The following is a 26,932-nucleotide window of genomic DNA, read 5'->3' on the forward strand; positions in this document are numbered from 1 at the left end:
GACAGTGGTCAGGACAGAAAGAAAACAAAACTAACTGACCCACCCAAAGGTGAAACTCCTGACCTTGACCTAATTAACATGTTTGGATACCTGACCTAAAAGAAAGAAAGTCATACACAGTTAAAAATATATACATTCTTCTTTAAATGGGAACATTTTTGCTATTTTTCTTGGTAAAAAGTTTGCAAATAGGTGGCATAATTTGTTATTTTGGTAAATGTTTTTTAATCTTTCTATTTAGAAACCGTATTAGTGATAGTGGGAAAAAAATCGTGGATAATATCTTTCAGAGTCAGAAACTAAGAATTGTGATAACAAAACATATCAAGATCTTTGCACAATTGTGATCATGTTCAGCCCATAAAACCCCCTAATATTTATTTGCAGAACCTTTCGGAGAACAGGTCTAAATCCTAGGAAAAGACCTCAAAGACTAGGTTCAAATATAAAATTCTTTCAGATTCTGACCCTCTCAATCCCAGTACTGCAGTTTTATGAGAGGAAACTATTGGCAAATAGAAAAGATAAATGCAACTGGATGAGTCTCAGCTAAGGAAGGCTTAGGGGTTATTCATGGCAGTCTTCTAGTACATGAATTGCAACCATGCCCAGGATAGTAGCTTTCCATTTCCATTTAGCTCCAAACAGGAAAAAAGTGAACTCGGATGCAAGAAACTCATGGCTAGTCATAAAAAACAAAACAAAACTCAGAGAGTAACTTTAGTGACATTAGGACAATGTAATGAGGTATTTGGCAGTTTCTTTAAGAATAGGCCAGGCAAAGAGGACAATCATTTGGTCAAGGTTGATTTTGCTTGGAAAGCAAAGAGCTGAATTAGATGGCATAATAGGCTCTCTTCATGTTTTAAAGTACCTGGAAATCTAGCAAATATACCTGACATATTCAAAATAAACTATAGAATTTTGTTAAAATCCCTTTTATATGAAATAATACATTGAGACCTACTGGTAAACGCAGACCAGATTTAAGTAAGCACCACAGTAGAATTCTCAACATAAAAGGTATTCTATAAACACTTATTAATTGATACATTAATTATATACTGAACTAACTATTCTTAATCTCTTCAACTTTCCTCTAGCAAAAATTCACTGATTGTATATGACCATTGGTAAGATAACTTTTAACCAGGTTTCTAAAATAATAGCATTTTACAAGTATAGTGGTTCTCAGAGGGTGGTCCCTGGACCAACAGCAGTGTCAGCATCACCTGGAAACTTGTTAAACATAAAAATTTGGGGGCCCCACACCCAGTCTGCTGAAGCAGAAAGTATGGGAGTGGGGCTCAGGAATCTGTCTTTTAATAAACCTTCCAGTTGATTCTGATAGGCACTCAAGTTTAGGAATAGGAGGGAAGAGAAGATAGAAGGACCATCCTTCACTCATTTTGTAATTTGAGGTTTAGACGCTTTAACCTTGGCCAAAATCACAATGCCTCATACACATGTGAAAGCTGGACAATGAATAAGGAAGACTGAAAAGGAACTGATGCCTTTGAATTATGGTGTTGAAGAATATTGAATATACCATAGAATGCCAGAAGAATGAACAAATCTGTCTTGGAAGAAGTACAGCCAGAATATTTCTTAGAAGCAAGGATGGTGAGACATCGTCTCACGTACTTTGGACATGTTATCAGGAGGGATCAGTCCCTGGAGAAGGAAATCATACTTGGTGAAGTAGAGGGTCAGCGAAAAAGAGGAAGATCCTCAAAGAGATGGGTTGACACACTGGCTGCAACAATGTGCTCAAACACAGCAATGATTGTGAGGATGGTGCCGGGCCAGACAGTATTTTGTTCTGTTGTACATATAGGGTCACTGTGAATTGGAACCAACTTGATGGCACTTAATAACAACAACAACAAAGTCACAATGAAAAATGTTGAGGGAGGAGAACTAGAGTGGAACCCTTTTTCTTTACCATTTTAAAGTAAAATAAGTCAGCAAGTCCTCTGAGACCTGCAGACACCAGTCAGAACCTCATTATGGAGCTGTTTCAGTGCTGTCCCCCAAGTGGAAAAGATAAATATCTGACATGACAGTATTGGCAGTTCCCAGCCAAGGCACCACTCTGCCTTCTGGTCTGTGGTGTTGGCTTTCATAGCCAGATAGCCAGATTATAAACTTCTATCAAACACGTATTGAACACTTATGACATATAAAACAGCCTCTCTATAAAAAGAAATTACAGCTGTCAGCTTGCATCTGAGTAGCTGAAGATTCAAAAGCTGATTGAAAATACCTGCGTAAGAAATCATACGTTACGAAAGGTGAAAAGTACAAGCTGATTTATTTTCTAGGAAATGTTTATAAGGAAGAAAGTCCCTTCAGAAAGGAAAATATATATATTTTCTCCAATTATCATTTTCATATTAATACAACTTCTGGCTGCAGGAAAGAAAGCCAAGTTATGACTGTGTGATGCACGTGGACTCTTCTGGAATGTCTGGATTGACAACTCTGTGGTCATTCCTAACGATTCGGTATTGAAGATAAAAGGTTATTCATGTCATCTGGAGTTGTCTTTTTCAAATAAAATGCTTTGCTTCTGTGTTTCTGAGCAATTGCTGACGTGCAGATATCAGATGGTGCTCACCACTCCACGAGCATCACTGAATAGCCCAATCAGAGGGAAAAAAGAGTGAGAGCTCTTGATCTACTTTGGAGTAAATCGTTTATTGTTAGAAGGTGTTCCAGAAAACTTCAAAACAAGGCAGATTGCCTACTCACAGCAACTAAAATAAGTCCTGATGGGATGAAAGGTGGCTGGAAATATTGCAGAAAAATCAAAGATGATTTTGTTTCCATATAAACCTGCATTACGCTTCTTATATTAGGATCTATGCCCTGGTATATGGAAAGCCTCTTGGTAGAAACACAGTGCATGTAATAGTTAGCTTGACAAGGATCCTTTTGCAAAATCTAAATCTTGCTTATTTTTTCTAAGCCCTACTTAACAAAAGAAAAAAGTACTTAACAGATAAGGAATAATACAGGAAGAACTAATAGAGCAAATTAACTATAGCAGTGCTGGCTTTCAATGTTCTTCACTGAGTGAAAACTACATCCCAAAACCCAAACCCATTGCTGTCAGGTCAATTCCAACTCTTAGTGACCCTATAGGACAGAGTAGAACTGCCTCCATACGGTTTCGAGGCTATGTCTTTCTGGAAGCAGACTGTCACATACTTCTCTCTCGGAGCTGGTAAGTTCCAACCACCGACCTTTTGGTTAGCAGCTGAGTGCTTAACCACTGTGCCGCTAGGGCTCCTGAAGTCTACACAGCATCCTACTAAATGAATGAATGATTTAAGAAGTCTAAATGCAATTGTAGATTTTTTTCTCTTAGAACTTCATTATACAGTTCACCCTCAATTAGATGCTCTTCATGGTATTTAGTGGCCCCAACCCCTATAGGTATATAGACAGTAAAATTTTATGTCCATTTCAGTTCCGACTTCATATATTCAAATGAGTTTCTATGAATTCTTCTGACCAAGTGGAATCATGTGAAATAAAATGATAAAAAAAAATACGATGTATCCTGAAATGTGGGATGCTGGATACTTTTTCTACAATTGCTATGAAGCTTGGGTAAAAAGTTGAGATTAGACTTGGTCCCATTCTAACCAAGAAGATGTCCAGCAAGTTTTGAAGCTATTAGTTCTGTAGTTAGTATATTCTGTTCTATTTGCCAGTTTTATTTATAAGCCTAAGCATTTTTTAGTCACTGTGAATGAAAGTCCTCTATAAAGTAATGAAGAGACTACACATTAACTTCCATATAAAGTTGTTGTTGTTGTGTGCCGTTGAGTCCATTCTGACTCATAGGGACCCTATGGGACAGAGTAGAACTGCTCCATGGGGTTTCTAAGGAGCGATTGGTGGATTCAAACTGCCGACCTTTTGGCTAGCAGCCTGAGCTCTTACCCACTTCGCCACCAGGGCTCCTATATAAAGTAGGTCTAAAAAATGATTCGATTCTTCTTTTAGAAGGTTGAGAGTCCTGCTAATCAATTTTGCCAAAATTAAAATATTTTATTTACATTTAACATAACCACTAAAAACCCACTGCCATCACATATAACATAGACTTATGTTAAGTACCATTTTTATAAAATATTTCCTGTAAATATACTTTATTTTGTAATTAAAAAATATATTTTTTAAATCTCTAACATTGTATACTCATACACAGGGAGGAGGTTCTTTGTAATAACTCATGGAGCGGCTGGAACATTGATTTCTGTAAAAAGAATGCATCGATAGGCAGAATTTCAATGGGCAGAACCACATTGCTCTTTAGAGTCTAAGAACATACCACACTTTTTCTTCCTACCGAGCAATATTCTGTTCACTGGTGCCAAAATCACACAAATACTTCATAGGGATCAAATTAATTTTTGCTTCACATTCCCCTGAAGCATGGAACCAAACAAGGCACAATTTTATACATCACTGCCTTCTTAAACTGGTATTTGAAAATGTTAGCACTATTATGACTAGTTGTGAAGATAAGGACTAAGGGCATGGTCTCCTCTGAATGCCCCCAGGTCTCACATTAAACTTTAAGCCATAACTGAAGTTGGGCAAATGCTCTCATACTTGGGACTTAATAATTGTTAAAACCCATTTATAACATGATGAGCCTCTCATATGGTGTGATTTGTCTCTAAACTGCCATTAAGCTTCACAATTGCAAGTCATCTTGTTAGCCTCTGCTCTAACTGTTCACCATTGTCCTTCTGGCACCTTTATGAAGTAAAATTCCAAGTTACTGTCTGCAGAAACTTCTCCAAAGCCACTACCCATTCAGTCTCCTGAGTCTAATCTGCTGATATTAAGACACCCTAATGAGAAGGTATCTATAATAATCACCCACTGGCTTGAGAATACCTGGTACTGTTTTAATTATATTTGTATTGATTTTTCTGTAACCACACAGGGTTTGAGCTTATTAAAAGCACAACAGGGTGTTCTATAAGACCATCCATTGTTTTTATAGGACCCAAGAAGTACTAATCTCAAATGAAAGTAGATGACCAGTTGGGAAGCATCTAGTACTTTTTCAGGAAAATTATAAACAGAAATTTTTACACTCTTAAAATAATTATTCCAAGGAGTAATAGAATTTCCCTGGCTACCATTTTGCCCTGAGATTTACATTCTACTTGCAATAATAAGCTAATAATATTTTTTCATTTTATAAAGATAGTATTTTATAATTATTTCATCCTGCTTTGTCCTGGAAGACTTACGAACTAATTAAACTTCAAGAACCTCTATTGTATACAGTGGGATATGCTAAAAATTTTCTTATACCCATTAAATCACTGCCCTTCAGGAATTTTCAATTATTTGTAGAATGTCAGACTGAGAAAATTTCTAAAATAATGCCATGTCTTCTTCAATTTTGAATCCTTGGCATTTAGTAGAAATTGAAATTTGAAGGAATGAATTAATGGATTAAAAGAAGGAACAGAGGTCAAGAGGAGACAGATATGACTTCAGCCTGGGACATGCTGGGTTTGAGACATCCAATGGAGGTAACAAGCAGATTACTGGAAACATGGGATCCTGAGAATAAAGACTTAGAGGTGATGAGTATAGATAGGACAGTGGACACTACAGACATGGATGAGCAGGCAAGGGGGAAAGTCAAGATAGAGAGAGAGAGATGGAGAGACCAAGTCTTGCAGAAAATTTATATTCAGGGACTGAGGAGGAGGAGCTAACACCAAAATGTGTAGAAAAGTCAACAGGAATAGAAGAGATTCTTTTCAGGTAGGCTGAATTCTTTTCAGAACAAATAACCCTTTCACTAGAGACTTTTTCTTTTCGTCTGTCTGTCTGTCTGATTTTTTGTATTAGTTGCTACAATGACGAAGGCAAGAATCAGGGAAAAAAGAACAAATGTCCATTCTGTCTATAAGTTGCTGTTTTCTTCAGTGGAACTTAAAACAAGCACCGCCCCCCTTCTTTACCACAGTTAGTATTCCACCCCCCAGCCACCCACGTGTGCACATAAAGACACACACATACAGAACCACATACCACCTACCTGGATTCCAATCAGGATGCCTTTCTTGGGTATCTTAAACCCTGTCGAAAGCATTGCCTTCAGGAAGGCTGTATGAATACCTTCACCAAAGCACGCTACCTGTGTAGGAATAAATGAAAAAATAAAACAAAATGAAGCAAATAATAGTAACCACACTTTTCCCCAAAAAACAAATACAAGCAGAAAGCACTTTACCCACAGACGCCTTTCCTAGATTTTATCCATGTTGCCCAAAGACCATACAATTTGAATCCAGAGATTAAAAGGCAGGCTAGGGCAGATGTATCTTATGTTTTTAATTAAGCATAACGAATGAATAAGCAATTCTTTATCCAACAACACTCCACGGAGCAACATAACTGGATTCTACTGTGAGTTATCTGGATACAAACCAGAGCTTCTGGTCCATAATGTGGGGAGTTACCAAATGTTAATATGACTTAATGTTGAAATAACAGTGTATGTCCTGAATGCTATGCAGGAGTGCACAAATACACAGTCAGAAGCAGGAATGTGTAAGTGTTGATCGATCAGTTAGGAGCCATTTCAATCAGCTTATGAGAAATACTTCTGAGAAATGTAATAACTCCAGGAAAATCTCAAAGAACTTTTTAAAAATAATTTTCATAAAATGCACCAAAATACCCTGCTCCTAGTGCAGAATATCACAGCTATATGTAAAAAACTATATAATGCGAAGGTATACAGCATATAATGGTAAGGTTTACAGAAGCTTCATTGAGGGTAATTGTGCTACAATATAACTGCAAGTCAAATGGTCTCCGTAACTACAGAGCGAGTGGTTCCTATTTGAACATGGTGAGAGTAGGCTGTACCAGGTACATGATCATTTGGCACAAGTACACATCCACCATTATAGTAAATAACATTGATGACTAAAATTCGGTTTCTAAGCAAAGGACTCTCTTACTGTGAAGGGAAAGCTCTCATAATCATGACCTTCAGTCAACCAGCAACACAGGTTGCTTTTCATTCCACACTGAGCATTTTAATCAGTCAAGGACTGGCCAACTAACTTAATAGGACCCACATTCTACTGAGAGACACTGGGTAACCCTATCATAAATGCAAATACAACACATAAGAGGTTTCACTCGTTTTCTATGGAAAAAAAATAGAAAATAGTCGGAAACCCATTAAAAATTAGGATGAGCATTGCCACCTTATCACTAGGAGAATAAAACAGCTTCTACTTGGATCAAGAGTCAAAAGTTGATTGAATCCCAGAGCAGACCATTTGGACGCTGAGAATGACTCTTTGAAACATAGCTGGGATGTCATTAAGGTGGAATTATTACTCTGATTTCAGTTATGAGACAGATCTTGTAGCATCATACTTTATGACACTTGGGAATATGACTCTTTTAGCAGAAGAAATATTTTTCTTCATACTTTCAAACAGATACAACACAGAAGAAAGTGAATTTCTAAATCCTTCATATTTTAACAACTCCAGAAATGTACATCTGGGAGCAGAATGGACATAAGCACTAAAAACAGATTACCACACTAGAGAAAACGGCAGAGATCTCCCCCTGCTCAGAATTCTCTACCAACCGAAAATAGCCCCGCAATTGTAGTAACCATGGAATCAAGGTGGACTTGAAGGAAAAAGTAACATAGTGCCTTCATTTTCGAGTTAGATTTTCCCACCTATTTTATTAAAAGAAGCAGCTAGAGACTAAGAGGAGGCAATTATCAGTCCAAATACACACAGGTTAGCTATTTATTCCTCACTGCTCACCTTCCTGTCTCACTTGACTTCTCATCACAGATCTTGCTTGTAACCAGGCAACCATATAAAACATCATGTATTTGTTGCAATTAAATATCTTCCCTGTTCAGGGTTTCTTTATTACCAAGAGGAAACTCTGATGCCTTACAATCTGATGCTGCCACTCCAATGTGCACCGACGGGAATCGGAAGGTTGTATCTAGTAAGTCTGTCAAGGGCGAGGTGATTCATAAAATGTCCTGACACTGACATGTAGAGAACTTTCTAGAATCTGACAGTTCTCTACAAGAAACACATTTCACATTCTTAAAGAAACCTTCAGCTGACAGTGGCTAAGCACTTGGCAGCTAACTGAAACGTTGGAGGTTCAAACCTACCAGCTGCTCAGAGGAAGAAGATGTGGCAGCCTGTTTCCATAAAGATTTACAGCCTTGGAATACCTACAGGGCAGTTCTACTCTGTCCTGTAGGGTCACTACGAGGCAGAATCGACACAACAGTAGTGGGATTGGTTTTTGGTTTTTTGGTTCCAGCTGACAGAGTCCCAAGTGAAGAAGGACATCCAGTGGCCAATTCCGTTATAATTTTTAGATAATCACCAGAAAAGTAAGGTTGCTTTGAAACCGGCCCTAGGATTTTGTATATATCTGCAGAGTCTACAATATTTAGATTCATGATCTGTCTAATGCTATCATTCTACATTTTACTAGTAAAAATACAATAATCTAATCTCATGGCAGCAAAAGGTGGGGAAAAGGGGTAGGAGGGAGGTTGATGCGAAGAGACTGGAGAACCCCAACATAAAAAGAGACCCAGAAGGTATTTATTCGGGTATCTAGAGAAATGTTTCAAAGCTGTTGTCAGTGTGAAATGTATAAATGAATTACGAACACATGTATCACATTGATATGTTGAAATATAAGTAGGTGAGAAGACAGACACAAGCCCAAAAAAAGTAAAAGATTTTCTTCTGGTTCAAAATTCTTAAGACATTTGAGATTTATTCTGATAGCAGAAGAGGTTTGTGTTCGCCTTACTAACTTACTTACTTTGCTATATTCAGATCATAAACCCATATATTTTACAGTAGATTTAATGGAAGAGTTCATAGATCATCAACGAGTTACCTCTCCAGTGGAAGCCATCTCACATCGTAGAATGGGGTCAGCATCCCTCAGCCGGGGCCAGGAAAACATTGGAGCCTGTCAGAAATAACGGAGGGAAAAATCATGTGAAAGGTATAAAAGAATACGAATGGATAAAAATATTTAGTGAATCATCTCTCACAGGATTCATTTAGGTGATGGTAGACAAGTAAAAAATCTCTTTGATCCAGGCATTCGACTTAAAAAAAAAAAAGCTTTAAAATGCTGTTCCAAGAATTTCTTGAGTTCCTGGCCAAAACCTTGGGTGAAATAATCACAAATTATTTCTGTAAATAGGGCCCCTGTGACCAGTCTAGGCCAGTATTTCTAATCTGGCCTACACAAACTCTTGCTGGAGTGATTTCAGACAAAGTCCATTGGGCACTGCTCTTCCAAAACACAGAGTTCAAACACATTTTTTTTCATGGTAGGCTTTGAAACATTTCTCTTCTTGTTCTGATCATTTGAACTTGCAGCAAACCACCTTGCCAGAAATGGCTGTCTGTAAGTTGACTTCTGAGACATTAAACTGTTGTTGACACCTCTTAAAAAAGCCTTGAAAAACATTCTGCTTGGAAACGTTTTTGCCAAGAGCTTTCATAGGAACTGGAACATATGAGTGCTTCCTTTTCATTTATTTTATTAGTGCAGTTCACGAAAAACAAATCTCTTGTTTCTTGTATATATCCATTTATCTCGTCTAGACTATTCCTAATTTGACTCTGGCACCCTTCAGAATTACATGGGAATTGATTTGTCTTAGTTATGTTATTATATATTCCTGCACCTCAACATTCCTGTACCCCCATCTGTTGATACCCACCCACCTCACTAAAGTTGTATTAGGATTTGCTGTGAATAAGTAATTTGAAAAAAAAAAAATCAAGATTTACGTACAATGATAACTAAGGAAGCTGGAAAATACAGCACATTCTGAAAAATACGTACCTATCCATCAATATTGTATTTAGTCAGAAGCTGTTTCCTACACACATATGTATAAATATTATCTATAAACATAAAGAGAAACAAAAACACAGTTTTCTACGTCTATGGATAAAAAGACACATGAATTTTTAAAAATTCATATGTAGACTCTCAAGTGGAAAAATTTACCTCAGGGCCTACTAATTGTTGGTCTCAAACAAACAAACAAAAAACTCTATATACATATTCCCACTGAAAGCTTCAACAACTTATGTTTTTGCCACAGTCTCCAGTAATGAAATGCCACCACCCTCCAACATAAAATGTGACGTTTCATCCCAACCCATTATAAATTCCAAGACATCCCAAATTATTAAATGAAAGAAGGTGATTTATATTTTCCACTTATAACTTCTACCATAAAAGTCAGAAGTCAGGGTCTCAGCTGCAACACAATTATAGTTGAGATCACTAGGACATATAGCAACAGAAACCTTTTGAAGTCATCCACCCAAACCAAACCCACTGCCATCAAGTTGATTCTGACTTGTAGTGACCCTATAGACATAGTGTTCCCAAGGCTGTAAATCTTTACAGAAACAGACTGCCCCATCTTTATTCCATGGAATGGCTGGTGGGTTTCAATCTCACTGACCTTTCAGTTAGCAGCTAAGTGCTTAATCACTGCACTACCAGCACTCCTTTTGAAGTCATTCAGGATATGTAAATGTCACACAAAAATATTATAATATTTCACTGTGTCCTTCATCTAAAAAGTTCAGATATATTTATATAATATCTCATTTATCTTCATGTCTGTCCAGTCAAGTAGTTAAAGGACATAATTATAAATACTCTGTGTATAGGCACACTGAGGTAGCTAGAGGAACACAATGATTTTATTATTACAGTCTTATTTTTTTTTTAAGTATTAAAATTAGTGAAAAAACAATAAATTTTCCTAATCACTCTTCCTAAAGGTGCCTTCAGGGCCAACACCCTCAATCTACCACTGCGAACTGCAATTGCTATCGTAAGTTTTCAAGTGGAAAAATTGTGCCACTAGAGGAAATAGGAACCAAGCAAAGGTGGCCAGGGTGATAAGAATTCAACCAACACCACAGGGTGACGACTTTTATGAAAGTCATGCATTCCTAAAGACTTGGCACAATTCAAAAGGGGCCTAAGTCAAGCCGTATCCTAACAAAATATGCCTAACAAGCTGAACTGGCTCCGTCATGCGTCAAGTCCATAAACATGGTTTAATTTACTCAGCTGGCCAGTTTTGAACGTACCATATTTTTACCCAAATAACTCATGCCTTCTACATATGTTTGCTAACTGCAACTTCCCCTCATGAGGTATTTTCATAAGTGCACTATACTTATTTTTTTTTAACAGCAACACTTAAAAAAAAATGGCATAGAGGCACTTATGTAAATACCTCACAGAAGGAGGGTGTGGTTGACAACCAAACATAGGTGCTCATTATTTGCATAAAAATGTAGTACATAATTCTAGATTATTTTTATTTTCACTTTTAAAATATATGAGAGTTCATATTTTGTGCATAAAGTGATGCTTTGTTAATAGTTTTATTGCACTATTTAAAATTCATGTAATTCAAATTTGCCTGTAGTGCAACCACAGTGTGTTATTGAAAGGAAACATCATAAATCTCCAGTCTAGCACTTTAGTAGGAAGGCTCATAAAGTACTGAGATTCTTTCTGATGACAAATTTTTCCTCTAATTTCCTTGGCACTCACAAAATAGATTTTTTAAAATGTTACCTTAATTGCAACATAGTCAGCAGGAATTATGGGATTGTCCAGTGTTGGAAGAGGTTTCTCATCAATATTTTCTCCAATCATCACCTTGGTGGCCACATCAATGAAGTCTACCCCAAGAGTCTTGGACACGAAGGGGAAGGATCGGGAAGCTCTCAAGTTGCACTCTATCACCTGAAGAGATAACAAAGTTCAAAAGGAGAAAGAGGATGGTGAGAGCCAATGACAATATTAATATTCTCTCCACCACCTGGTTTCCAACTGTTATTCACTGGGGACAGCCCTTGTTTGCTCATCTTCTCCCCTTTCTTCCCCCTGCTTGGACTTTTTCTAACTGGTTTCCTTTTGGTCAGTATCTCTTAACTTTGACCTTCATCCATCTTCTCTTCCCAAATTCATTCCCACACACTAATGACAGATTTATTTTAATGTAGAGCTCAGATAACTCCACACCCTTACTACAAAGTCTTCATTTGATTTGGTGGCCATCATATTAAAGTCCAGTCATTGACTCTGATTAAAGTCTATCTTCTTGTCTCAACCAACCTCTCTAGACTTATTTTATACCACTTTTGCGGCCCCAATATTCCTTTCCAAGGTTACCTTCCACAATTTCCCAAGAAAAACAATCTCACAAAGCTGAACTATTCACTATCTCCTAAGAAATGCTGAGTTTTGAAGATGACATCCTACCTATGTGTCATGTCCTCTCCATCTTCCTCTACTTATCGAAATACCAGCCATTCCTTAAGGTCCATTTCACAATACAAAATCCTCCTCGAAGTCTTTTATGATCCACGCCAAACTAGGCATGTCACACTCATGTACTTGCTTGTGCACACATACGCTAAGAGATATTCTCTCCCTATTCCATGACTCCAATACTATTTTATTTGTGCATTTATCCCAGCAGCTATTAGACTTAATCTTATGTTATAGTTGTAGCTCTGATGGTGCAGTGATTAAGAACTTGGTTGCTAACTAAAAGGTCGGTAGTTCAAATCGACCAGCTGCTCCTTGGAAACCCTACGGGGCAGTACTACCCTGTCCTACGTTGTAGTTATCTACAAACTAACCTTACTCCCAGTTCTCACTAAATCTCAAGATCTTTGCAAGCAGGAACTGTGTCTTATGTATCTTTGCAGCAACCATAATACTTTGCATAGAAGGTACTCAATCAGTACTGATTACTGATTGGTTAAATCAGGAAACTAAACTAATTAAAAATAACCTAGTTCATTCAAGATGTTTTTTGTTTTAGTTTTAGTATATGGTATTCAAAACAGCACTATTTGCTAGGAAAAGAGTTAAGCAAAACTTCAGTGCATATAATTTATGACACGTTCAGATTACTTTATGGTATTCACTGTATCCATCTATGTGCTACAGATGGCATACAGTGATCTTCTTTCCAGTGTATCAGAGTGCTTTACAAAGCTGTGACTGACATATCAGTGGCACAAAGAGCCTGTGCCTTCAAACAAGGCAGTCATTATATGCTATGCAACACCCACACTCAGACACTAGCAGCTGCAGGGGTCTCAGTTGCACTTTGTCTTGTGTTCATAGAGAAGGAGATTACCAGAGGGACACAAACCAACATGACCTAACACAGCAGCTGTGTCCTCTCAAACACCTTGGCATTGCTTACCAAGACATCATTTCCCTTGACAAGAAATTGAACATTGAATGGTCCAGAGATGGCAAAAGCCTTGGCGATCTTTCGGGTCACATCCTTCACCTAGAAAAAAAAAAGGAAAATAGCATCTTAAATTTAGATTTCTGTAGTCTCCCTCTACAGAGAACTACATCTCCATTAATCATTTTTCTCTTCTCCATTATTAGCCTCCTATTAACAAAATAATAATATGCACTAAATATTCACAACAAGACAGTGTGGAAAAGAATGGATCATTTTGCAGGATGATCTCTCTGCCAAATGTCCCTATCTAGCCACAATTATATTATCTGGTTTTACTTTGAAGGTTAAATAGAATCTTTTCAGTCTAGTTGCTTCAGCACCAGAAACCACCATCCAAACTCTCTATCATTCTAATGACTTACCTGCTGAGAGGTGCAGACCCTGAAATTACATGGTACTGCAAAAAGACCAGAGAGATTTCTTTTATGTTGCTTTTCTGATGCCCTAGACTCTACAAGGGTAGATATTACAGTCAGAAGGAAAGAGTATTTCCCTGCAGGGAAGCCCTGCATGTTACATATAGGAATCCCTATACCCACCAGAGACAGAAGGTACCCAGGCCCAGAGGAGGGAGGCACTGATTAAAAGAAGCAAGAGCTCCTCATGCACTGCCCGTACAAGAGTGGCTCGGCAACTTAGTTGTTTATAAAAGGAAATGGAGTCTGTGGCACACTGAGCTCTGAGAGACTTGAAAAAATCTGAGTTCTTGAGGTCATTTATTCTGACATGAAACACTGAAGCACATTTGAAATCCAGGGACGTTTTCTTTTATGCTACTGGTATTATAAAGTATCCTGCTACCTCCATGTTCCAGAACAAAGTAAGACCCTCAGAATCCAGGCAATCTATGGCCAGACAGACAGGTCTGCATGGATTCTGATGGCAGTATCATTGGAATAGCTCACTAAAAACAAAAACAGAAAAAACAAGGCTGATCCAACATACCTAAAGACTAACAGAATATCCACTGAGTTATTTAAGATGAGAGTCTCTAAGTAGACATCACTTAGCATTGCATAGGGAGTATATAGGCACAGTTATCATTCCTGGGAAGCTCTTAAAGCAGAGGTTCTCAAAAAGGGAAACAAAGAGACAGATGAGAAAGTGCTGGTTTGAGGCACAGGTAGGAGGTAAGGGTAGAGATGGACAGTAAAAGCACAGTTTCCACCAGGTCCAGAGTGACTGCTGCACACCTGTCCCACATTCCTGCAAAACATTGCTTATATGCACCCTTCCTATAAGTGGGTCTCAAACATTAGAATCACCTGGAGCTGTAGTTCTCAAATTGTGGTTTCAGGTCAGCAGCAATATCACCCCCTGGGGCTTGTTAAAAATGTAAATACTGTCCATCCTGCCCCATCCACCCCCACCTCCCAGAATTACAGAATCAGAAACCAAGGATGGAGCCCAGAAATCTGTATTCTAACAAGCTCCCCAGGTGGTTCTGATGCACACCAAAGTTTGAGAACAACACTGCACTAGCGTACAACCAAGTAAGGCTTTAAAGGGTAACAAAGGAAATTATTTTCTTTAAAATACCCAGCTAATTCAGACCAAGGAAGTTCTCTTCATCATTAAATTTGACTTAGGACACATCCTACATTGCTACCTAGCTTTTTCGTTTTTATATATATTTTTTCCATCATTTGCTTTTTCCTCTCCTACATTTATTTATAAATGATGACCTTTTCAATGGCTCCTTGGCTGACACTTTGTGTGGGCAGCATCAAAGTAGCATCTCCTGAGTGGACGCCTGCATCTTCCACATGTTCAGAGATGGCATGAGAGATTACCTGTTCAAAAGAAAAATTTAAGAAGAGTTGTTAGGCGCTTGCTTCCATGAAGCTATTGCATTGCCCACCCCTTTGAGTCTGTCTCACCAAGGGTTGAGCTAAGTCAGTCCCTGATGAGAGGAGTAGAAAGACTGAATACAGGCCTACCAGGCACCCTGCACAGTGGCTGATTGCCTCTAGGAGCAATGGAGAGTGGTTGAGAGCTTGCCTCCCTCTTCCCCCGCTCCCCCCCCCTGCAAAAAATCTGTTGCCATACAGTGGATTCCATCTCATAGAGACCCTATAGGACAGGGTAGAACTGCCCCATAGAGTTTCCAAGGATCGCCTGGTAGATTTGAACTGCTGGCCTTTTGATTAGCAGACCTAGCATTTACCCAGGGTCTCCATGGATGAATAGTGGAATAAATAACAGAAAAAGAAGAAAACTAAACTAATTGTTATTGATCTATATAAACAGGACAGGAAACTGAAGCATTTGGGAGCAATGGAGGATATATTTGTCTTTCCTTCCAGATTAAGTTTTTGACGTTGGAAAAGAAAAGATGAAAGAAGTGAATATATAGCTAGGTAAATGGCATAACTTAGGTGGACTTGAAAAGAGACTTAAGGATCTGATCAAGAGAACATTAAATTAACAGCTGGGAAAAGAAGAAAACATTCTATTCTCTTTCACAGGGAAGGTAATGTGAGAACAAAGAACCGAAGTGCATGTGACTAGTATGTGGCTGAGTCAGGATTTTGGACCCTTATCTGTCAAAATTTTTTTTTTTTTTTTTATCTGTCAGATTCCCAAGTCTATGGTCTCAATCACTGTAACCCATATATCAATTAGATATGAGTCTTTGGGAAATAGGTAAAGTTGAGAGTGAGGGAGAATAATTGTGTGGCTATAAAAGACTTAAGTAAATTACGTAGAAGATTTGCTTATCAGCCTTATCAATGACTTAGAGCAGAGTGACATTTGAGTCCCCTCCCTCCTGCTGCTACTTATGAGCTCTGTGACCTGGGTAAGGTACTTTACCCACTTAGGAGCTCATTTTTTTCAGGGGGAAGTATACAGTGTCCTGAAAGGGGAAGACAATTGTCCCACTGAGTTCTGGACAAATCATAATATACTTAAAGTATTATCTCCATTTCTGAATGTGACAGTTTAAAAATTATGTGAATAATATGGAACATTTCCAAAAGAGGGAGTCCAGGGTGATAAGTAATGGCTGCTGTCGGAGAGAAGCTTAGGGCCAGGCCATATCTTGGCAAGCTGGAGCCCCAAATCAGGCCAGCAGACTAGTTTTACTTTGGCAGCACAACATCTGGAAAAAATATGGATGTCTCTAGGCCAGTCGTACATTCTCCACTTCCACAAACATATGATCACATTCTTCTTTTATATCTGTCTTCAAATACTTAAAATATTGAAAAAGGAGAGGGATTGCATTTATGCTTTGCAACTCTGGAGGCCAGGAGGTCAGGGTATGAGTGTTTCAGGGAATTAAACCTTAGTTCAAGATAAGGAATAACCAAGATGTCCAAAAACATAATGCTTTATCTTACAACTTTTTGTGCTCCATTTAAACAGAAAACAGATGATCCAGGGAAGCTGGGAAAGAAAATTCCTGCATTTGGTGTTGAGGTAGAGAAGACTGGAATAAATAATCTCTAAGGGTGCTTCAGGAAACTCTGGTGGTGTAGTGGTTAAGAGCTATGGCTGCTAGCCAAAAAAAGGTCAGCAGTTTGAATCCACCAGGTGCTCCTTGGAAACTCTATGGGGCAGTTCTACTCTGTCTTATAGGGTCGCTATGAGTCGGAATCGCCTCGATGGCAACGGGTTTGGTTTGGTTTTAAGGGTGCGTCAATTCAAGGATTACATAATTCTCTGGTAATAAAATACCATTACTACCAAAAAAAAAGGTACTTTGAACTGCTACTCTGGAAGATCAAAAAGGAATTTTTTTTTAACACTTTCTGTAGTGTTTTGAAGTATTTACAAAGTAGAAGATGAAGGCTTTTTATTTTTCTTTAAAGCATATGAAACAACAGCCTCCTAAAACATAACTTTCAATATTTCAAGATAATCACAAATGTCTTATTAATAGAACTAGCAAAATAAGAAAAGCATTCTTCACGTTTTCACTTCTCCTCAAGTTACAGGCATTCTTTGTATTAACAATACAAGATGTGATATGGCAAGCCAATTTTATTATCCTTATCCACCCTACTGTTCGGTTTTGCCTTTATTAACCCAATAAAAAGGAGAATGGTGGGAAATTAAAAAGAAGAAAAACCAAGGATTCAATTAGGAACTTCAGAAAGAAAAGAATTGGATGTTTTTATAATACCCATTGAAACATAAAAGGAAAACCACAGACAAAAGGAAATGAAGGAGAAAATTTACTCAAAAAGAATTATGAGTTCAGGATGATAATTAATTTGGAATATCATCAAAGACAAATTCTAACAGTATGAAACATAGGAAATATGATACCCATGATACATCAACAGAATTGTCAGTAAATTTTATATATATATATATACATATATATATTTTTTTTTTTTTTTAAACTAAGCAGCTTCTGCACTATGATTAGAGCCTGGTTCATACAAATCATGAATTCTAACCTGTGTTATGTTTCAAAATGGCTAAGGAAAAAAAAAACATTGAAGGGAAGGTAGGATGGAGGAGATCGGGCATAAAACACTTACTCTTCCATCTTTGCCAACAGCATCCATTTCCACTTCCCGAGCACCCTCAATAAATTTTGTCAGCACCACTGGGTGTTCCTGTCACCAAGGAAAATAGAAGAGAGGAAACTTTAGCTGAAATTACGTGTATGGTGTCAAGTGAGTCATGTAGCCTTAGTAAACACTGGGGCAATACTTGTAAAACCTTAATGCTAAACACACTACAGAAACCCATTAGCCAATCTCTTTCGTAAGAACAAGGTTTTTCCTGGTTACAGCGAGGCAGAGGATCTTTTTCCAAATTTGAGTGTTCAGTGAGCTGAATATAAATTCTGAAATCTCAAGTGTAGGCTTCTAGGCGATTTAGCAAAAAGAGAGGTTACGCATGGGGAAGAATATGGGTTTCCCCACTGCTTCCACAATCGTGACTATCTCTCTGTTGTCAGCTGCTGTCAACTCAGTACCAACTGCTGGTGGCCCATGTGTGCAAAGGAGAACTGTGCATCATAGGGTTTTCAAGGCTGTAACCTTTCGGAAGCAGGTCGCAAGACCTGACTCTGGATGGTTTAAACCAACTTTTCAGTTTGTAGTCCAGTGCTTAATCACTTGTACCACCCAGGGACTTGAATATCTCTCTACATTATCTATAGTTATATTATTGTTATTGATTCAGTGTCTTTCTTTTTACCCTCATCTTTTCAGAGCACTGCAACTTCCTAAATCAGTTCTATACTGATTTAGGAGACATGAGAATTGTGAAAGATTTGAGAAGGAGGGTGGCATTTTGTTTCCATTTTATTAGGCTGAAGATGAAATCTTTTACCTGGAATTAATATGTCTTATGTCACTTCTAATGAGCATACCAATTGCAATTGTAAAATCAGGGTTTTTTTTTTAATTTATTTATTGTGCTTTAGGTGAAAGTTTACAAATCAAGTCAGTCTCTCATACAAAAAGCCGTACACATCCCACTGTGTACTCCCAGCTGCTCTCCCCTTAATGAGACAGCACATTCCTCCTCTCCACCCCATATTCCCCGTGTCCATTCACCCAGCTCCTGTCCCCCTCTTCCTTCTCATCTTGCCACCAGACAGGAGTTGCCCACATAGTCTCATGTGTCTACTTGAGCCACGAAGTCCACTCCTCACCAGCATCATTGTCTGTCTCATAGTCCAGGTCAATCCCTGTCTGTAGAGTTGGTTTTGGGAATGTCAAATGCTTTTCTTTATTAATCTTAGGATGCTGCTCCTTTATCTGTTGTTACAAATCCCTTCTTGAAGTGCCTTCTATACTCACTGTCTGCATGACAATATTGTGATGTCCTATACAACCTGACCACAATTGCTTTTTCCAGACTAAATGAAGGGGTTGACTGAGGGTCTCCAGTATTTATATATCTCTTCTCTGCTATGCTTTAGACTCCAGCAATCTGGACCACTTGCTGTTTTCTGACTGGGCCTGCATTTTTCACCTGTAGCCATGCCTCCATTTCTTGTGTACACTCTGACTTTCCTCCCAGCTTCATCTTTCAACTCATACTTTAAGACCTAGTTCAAATACTACCTCTTCCCTAAAGCCTTTTGGCCACTACCATGCAATTCAGCATCTTTTATCTACATGTTATATTTAATATATCTTATCTTCTTTAAAAAACATCTTAATAGAACTTCATTTTGTGGAAAAGTCAAAATAAACAATGTTTTATGCCATTTATAAGCTTCTTTCTTCCTCAATTTTATTACTAAATGAGGCAAATTGCACACATCCTTTTCGTCAAAAGCAACAGTTGCAAGAGACATGCAACTGTTTATTAGCCTAAAAATAATTTGCTCCATCTCTGGTCCTTCTCTTTTGAATATTGGATATTTCTCATGACAGGTCTATTTCTATATAACGATGATAACAGCACAGCTTCAGAAAAAGGTAACATTTACCAGCTGTCCTAGGCAGTTTCCCCAGCCAAGCCTGAGATGGGGATTCTTGTTCAAGTCGTTTATCGATAGAACTGGAGAAGCAGGATAGGGCAGCAAGGGAAAAACTAACAAGTATGTGGCCTCAGATAGAGACTGGCTTCAGCCTGAGACCGGCTTCAGCCTGAGGGGAGCTCTGGAGCATGAACTGCACCACAGCGTTAGTCTCAACTTGAGATAAAGATCAGTCATTGGCTGGGGTTTTGAGGGTGGGAATGGAGTGAGAGGGCCTGCTTTCTAATTGAAAAGGCTCCCATTAGGCTAATGATAGTTATCCAGAGAAGACAGCAGCTGTGAGGCACTACTAGCTCTCACAACAGTTGGGGATAGGTGTTCCCACAGGTGATGGGATCTGGGTGGGGCAACTACAGCATCCACATCCTGGCCAACTGAATAAGCAAATAGTCTTTAGTGAGGGGGAAAAAAATCTCTTACTAAACGTTAGTCTTTCAGGATCATACTATGCTGACTCTGCCCTTCTTAAAACACTTTCTTCTTTTGGCATCTGTGAACCACATTTTCACACTTTTATTCTTGTAAATTTCGGCTCTTTCTCAGGCTCCTTTATGGTTCCATCTTCTCTATTCAGCCCTTAAATGCTGGTATTCCTCTGGTCTGTGTCTTAGATGCTTTTTTTCCTCTAGACTTTTCCCTCCATGATTGCTTCCACTCTCAAGCCTTCAGTTAAAATAGCAGGCTGTTTATTTCTATCTATATTTACATCTGTGTCTCAATCCATGATCTTGACCCTCAATTCCAGATCTATCTAGCCCTCTGCCTTCAAAGCATCTCCACTTGGACTCCTCACAAGAATCTCACATTCAAAAGGCCAAAAACTAAACATACGATTTCCCCCTTCCAAATGACCTCCTTCTCCAGAGTTCCCTATCTCAATAAGTGGCACCACCACCCATCCAACTGCCCAAGGCAGAAATTCAAGAGTCATTCTTCATCCTCTTTCACCCTCTACATCCTTTCATTCACCAATCCCTTCAATTTAGAATATCTCAGGGATGCATGAACTCCTCTCCACCTTAATGTCATTACCATGATCCAAGGCACTGTCATCTCTGCCTTACGTTGCAGCAACAGTTCCTAACCTCTTTCCCGTCTTGCCCTCATAACCCACTCTCTATGCTACAGTAGCATTAGCTTTGTAAAATAGAAAATATGATGAAAACTTAAGCCCATTACAATGGCTGACAAGACCCTCCTTTATCTTGTCCTTGTCTACTCCATTTATTTCTAATCAACACCCCCCACCATGTTTGGTGCCATAGGGACTCTTTATCAGTTCCCAGAAACCCCATGTTCTTTCTCACCACCAGGTCTTTACAAATGCTGTGTTTCCTTCCTACTCACACCCATAATGTAAGACTTTCACCCAATTAACTCTGAGTCAACCACCAAATGTCAATTTGGAAGTCCTTTCCTCAAGGACTGGGCCTCAAGACTTTTATATTCTCCCTTAGCTTCTTGTATTTTCCCTATTACAATACTTGGCAGGCTTAATTGTAATTGATAGCTGATGTCCCTGCCAAAGAAAGAGTTCTGTGAGGTCAGAGACTTGTGTCTACCTTTGGTATAAGTATAACCCTTGGTACTGAAATCAGTGCTATTATATAGCAGATGGTATATATGAATGAGAGGAGCTCTGGTGGTGCAGTGGTTGAGCACTCAGCTGCTAAATTAAATGTTGGTGGTATAAACCCATCAGCACCTCCAGGGAAGAAAGATGTGGCAGTCTGCTTCTGTAAAGATTTGCAGTCTTGAAAACCCTATGGGGCAGTTTTACTCTGTCCTACAGGGTTGCTAGGACTCGATGGCAATGAGTTTTGTTTTTTTGGGTTTTTTTAATATGAAGGAATACATAAGTAGATGAATGATTGACAGGGGGCTGGCTTTACTCTAGATTCATTGTACTGTATATCCCAGATTCTGCTGTAGTTTGATGTAGAGATTTGAACCAGAAAATATTCAATCAGAACAACCTATTATAAAACTTTGATACCATACAGCTTCTATCCATAGGCTAGGAAAAAAAAAATTCTTAAAGATATTCTACTGAGTGAACACCCTACAAAGCCCAGTGCTCCATGCAGACAAGAGAGGACACCTGCCTCATCACTCAGATGAGGCCAGCTGGGTCTAGCTGTTTGCTTCTCAAATAGGGAGCATTGCAGGACCTATGGCCAGGAATAAGAGGGAGTGATGGTTGGTGTCTCGCTCCAGAATGCATTAACAAAAACTATCCCCTTGAAGAGATTCCTCCTCATTTAACTGACTTTCAACGTGAATTCAAAACATACTTGGTTTTCTTTTTTTACACACATTGCCTTTTCTCTACCTTTATCCACTCTCTTCACTGCCCAGCCATCCACGGGGAGCAACTGCTATACAGAACAGGAATCTGGCTTCACGTGTGTGGGAACAATCCACGCTCTTTATTCCTCTTTGAAATGTCTCTGAATTCACTCTTTAGCTCCCTCCAAGCTCCACTCACTCAACATCAAACTCTTCTCTATGAGTTGTTCCTTTTTTTTCCTACCCCAGCTAGCTTTTGAAAGCTTTTAAAAGAAAAACATTACTTTCATCCTCTACAGTACAAGGTCTGCAGATCAATAACCCCACTGCGTAAGCCTTAAACGGATCACACTGAGGTAACACCAAATGAGAAAATAAAAGCTGGGGGTAGTGGAGGAAGGTGGATGAGTTGCCACAAAATTATAAACATTTTTATTAACTCACAAATGGAATGCACCAAAAAAAAAAAAAAAAAAAATCAATAGCTGAGTAAGGCAAGGGGACTTAGTGCTAAAGCTACACAGTTGAGTCAGGCAAAGTCCCTAGGTGTGAGAATTAAAAACGCTTTCACTTTCTGAAGATGAGCATGCTTGGGTAACCCTCAAGGCTGGGAATCCCAGGGATAACTTGACTAGTATCTAACTCACAGGCAAAGAAAGGAGTCTAAAAACATATAAATCTCTATTTTGATCAAATGTGCACTGGTCTTCCCTTTCTTCCAATAACCCTAAGGGTCTAAATATAATTAAATGCTTTTGAGTTTTCTCAGTCTCATAAGTAAAAGACTAGTGGGTTGATGAAAAAAAAGGAAAGCTTCCCTAACAATATAGTGTGAGAAGAACAACAGCACACAAATAAGGTAGCAATTAACAGTAGAGGTAAATGTTGCCACAAGGATGTCGGACACTACCTGAGAGACTCTAGTGGCCTCCTCCAGGAATTTTTTCATCTCATCTTCAGAGAATACCACATTCATGGCAGACCCACTGGGAAAAAAAGGAAACCAACAGGTCAGTTTCTTTTACGGCTTCAGAAGAAAAACATGTTAGACATGATTGATTCTCAGAATGGTTCCAGGTAACCGCTAGTTTCAGTCCAGCTGAGTAAGGCAGTGCCTTTTTCTAAACTGAGATTTTACTCCATTTAATCACCACGACAATCGACCTAAGTCAAAAATTGTTGGAGTTGGGGGTGAGAGTTGGGAACTAGACTCGTGATAATGCCCCCAAGAGAACTCTGGTAGCTCTAGATACTGTACTTCCCCAAGGTTTATCCTTTCTGGTTTGTTGTTTTAACTCTCTAGTTCCAGGTAATTCTTAAACCGTAATAGAATCCAGCCTAGGACCTAGTTTCTCTAATCCTGTTTCTTCAGAGTTCCTTACCAACTGTCGATCTTAAGCCACTGGTAAACTGTCAAAGCAGGCCATTCTACCACCTCAACCAGGTTACGAAATAATCAAATCTTCAGCAACATTGGCAAATGTAATGTAAAGTAGCTGACTGGAACTTGCTCAATTCTGTCATTCCGTCTAAGTACTTGAGAGAGAATGCTATCTGAAATAATTTACTCTGAATTCTGACATTTTCAAAATGAGATGAGAGAGGAAGAAAGGAGGAACAATGAGAGAAGAATAGGGGAAGAAATAAAGGGAAAAATATTACTTTTCACTCCTTTTAAAATGTAGTATTTTCTTGACCTTTTCTATTTTATTACAAATTTCTGCATAAAGTGCTTTCAATTGCTTCATCTGTTTAAAAGAGGCCAGCTAGAGCAATAACGTTGATAATTCACACTATAGGAAACTAGGACAAAGATATAAAGGAGAAAGGAAGCCCAATAGTCAAAGCCGTTTTCTGCGGTCCTTCCTTAAATGTGTGGGTTGTTTAAATTAACTTACATTAATATTTCAAAGAAGTCACGTTATTAGACCGTGGTTTACATAAAATGTCATTTAGATAAAAAGGAGAGTTTTCCACCTCATTTGAAATTTTTCATGATTTTAAAAGATCCCATCTCGAATTCTATTTATACTTCCAAATTGTGCACAGCTAATTGTGTTTCTCTTATTATCCCCTGTTCAGTGAAGAAGTTCCTTACATGTGGTAACATCTGAAGAGAATAAATGGTAATTCACAACTTCTCCTTTGATGACACAACTTAGTTTCAAAGTTTAATATAAAAGACCCTCACTGTCCATGTCCCTCACCATTATAATCCATCTACTTAAAAATATGACCTCGAATGGCTCAGAATTTTAAACCAGAGGCACCATCAGAAGGTGCTAGCAACAGTCAAAAAGATAAGCTGTCATTTCTGGGTAGCAGAAAATAGATGGCAAGAGAGATACCTCAAGTTGTTTTATACCTTGTCCTGTTGTCTAATATAAAACCACCCTCCCTCAGCTTGGCAAAGAGATGCCCTAAACCATGTGTCTAGATGTAGGACTGCAGTATCTTCATATCGTCACCCCCCTGATGGGAAAGTCTTACCCTGAAGGAAGATTCTCAATCTGGATGTGATGATTTGGACTTTGCTTTATGGATTTACAAATTATTACACATCAGAGCCTACTGCTATTAGCATACAACATACATGTCTATGTCATCAGATTTTTAAATCATTGTTTTGGAAAACAGTTACCTCAGAACATAGGAAGGCCTCAGCAAGCAAGGGTACCCCACAGAGTTTGCAAATTCCAGTGCCTCATTCTAATTAAGGGAAACAACAACAAAATGTATTAATACCTTAAAATATGCTGTAAAAGTGCAGAATAGTATCATTAGATCAAGTGGTAACCCAACTCTTTTTATTCTTTCTCTCAAAAAAGACACCATTAAAATGTAAATTGGACATCAAAATACATAAAGTCCCTAGTTTCTAATTCTAAATATCTAGTTCAAAAATAGTTTGAACTTCTTTTTCATCGTCTGAATCTCAATGAGAATACTCCTATCAATTTATAACCAGCATTTAACTACAATCATGGAAATACAGCAGCTTTAAAGTGAATTCACTGCGTACAATGCATTCGAGTTGCCCTGTAGTTAACATCCCCAGTAGTTAACATTCAGGTTACATCTCTGCAAAAATGAACACTAACAAACTTGTGTTTCTCTCCTTACCAAAGTATTAACAGCTTTCCATGGTGCCTGAGCCACCTTCAGCTCATCTAAGACAGCAGAGAACATGGAGCGATCCTCAGCCCTGTCAATCTGAAGAGGGCTTGTGCCCATGATCTTGACACCATTCTTGTACAGAGGCACTGCCAGGTTGTTTGGAATCTGTCCTCCAACTGATATGATGCAACCGCCACATGCCTGCAAAAGACATCCATAATATAGGCCACTGGGGTAACATTGTTGTGAACAGACAACTGTACTAATATTGGCTCCATTCCCTTTTTTGATAATGTTTAACATGGTTACGGTATTTTCATCAGTCTCATCAACGGATAACATTAAGTTATGCCACAAAGAGATAAAGAGACATAGCTCTGGCTTTCTAGACATTTACATACTAAAACATACGCAAGGCTTCCATACAGCTACACACAAGCACCATTTGTGACATTTGCAGACTTGGCCATTAGAAAAAGCCAGTAAAGCCAATTAATATTTTACCATGCACTCTACACTATAATCAATTAATTTCTGGACGACTGTTGTAATCTCCTAAATGGATACAAATCCCTTCCTCCAACACTCACTTCTCCTGTCCCCCTCAACCCCAGCACTTCGCATTCAGATTAATCAACTTAAAATTTCTTCACCAAATTACTCCTACACTCAGCATTCTCCAAAGGCTCTCGTTGTCTAAAGAATAAAATGTAAACTATTTGTGTTGAGATAAAGACCTCTGGAAAATTAAAACTTTCCAGTCTCATCTATCATCACATCTCTCTGCTCTGGGATGACCACTCTACTCACTGTCTCCAACTACATACATTCCCACTAGCAAGCTTTCTGCTGTTGTTGTTGTGTGCCATTGAGTCTATCTTCGGCTCATGGAAAATCCATGTGTTACAGAGTAGAACTGCTCCACAGGGTTTTTTTGGCTGTAATCTTCAGAGGAGAAGATTGCCAGGTCTTGCTCCTACAGAGCCACTGAGTGAGTTTGAGCTGCCAACCTTTTAGTTAGTAGCCCAGTGCTCAAAAGTTGTTCCAGCAGGGCTCCCTTCTGTACACCCTTCTTAACCTTTCCCCATCATTGTTTCCTTTCTTCTTCTCTCCTCTCCCTTATCTAAACTCTCACCAGTCCAGTTTATACTCCGCCTTCCATTTCAACAATCTAATTCACAGTTCTCGTTCCTTTACTGCTACCCCAGCGCTTGTCTATAGCACCCAGTAACTGATTTTCCTTTCTATTATCTAACTACTTGCTTTAAAAGCAGTCCTCGGATGTTAAGCCTGAATTTGGATGTTTGGTCAGTGTAATAACTCCTTACTCAAAATTGAATCTCCTATTATTGGCTGGGAGCCCTGCTGGTGTAGTGGTTAAGAGCTCCGCTGTTAACCAAAAGGTCAGCAGTTCAAATCCACCAGCCGCTAAGGGGCAGTTCTACTCTGTCCTATAAGGTCACTATGAGTTGGAATTGACTCAATGGCAATGACTGTTATTGGCTAAGATTAAAACAAAAACAAAGCCTATCAAATCTCAAAATCTCTTGAAACTGGTTATAGTAGTGTTGGTAAGCCAGTGTGGGATACTGGGGATTTGGATTTGGAGGTAGAATTCCTTTCCCATCTTGGTTCCCTCTGTGAACCTCCTTGAGGTTCTGTTTTCT

The 26,932-nt window shown here is 38.6% G+C and overlaps 1 protein-coding gene across 1 annotated transcript in view; it reads right to left on the reverse strand.

Moving 5' to 3' along the window:
* CPS1 (carbamoyl-phosphate synthase 1) overlaps window positions 1-26,932 on the reverse strand; it is a 133,481-nt gene that overhangs the window by 5,532 nt on the left and 101,017 nt on the right. The window contains exons 26-34 of the mRNA XM_003406084.4: window positions 25,272-25,466; window positions 24,790-24,857; window positions 23,059-23,134; window positions 17,896-17,973; window positions 15,088-15,195; window positions 13,352-13,441; window positions 11,704-11,874; window positions 8,968-9,042; window positions 6,086-6,184 (exon numbers count right to left, since the gene is read on the reverse strand). Coding sequence (XP_003406132.2) covers window positions 6,086-6,184; window positions 8,968-9,042; window positions 11,704-11,874; window positions 13,352-13,441; window positions 15,088-15,195; window positions 17,896-17,973; window positions 23,059-23,134; window positions 24,790-24,857; window positions 25,272-25,466 — 960 coding nt within the window. The remainder of the gene's footprint in view (window positions 1-6,085; window positions 6,185-8,967; window positions 9,043-11,703; window positions 11,875-13,351; window positions 13,442-15,087; window positions 15,196-17,895; window positions 17,974-23,058; window positions 23,135-24,789; window positions 24,858-25,271; window positions 25,467-26,932) is intronic.

Source organism: Loxodonta africana, chromosome 6, assembly GCF_030014295.1.
Source record: "Loxodonta africana isolate mLoxAfr1 chromosome 6, mLoxAfr1.hap2, whole genome shotgun sequence".
Lineage (NCBI taxonomy): Eukaryota > Metazoa > Chordata > Mammalia > Proboscidea > Elephantidae > Loxodonta > Loxodonta africana.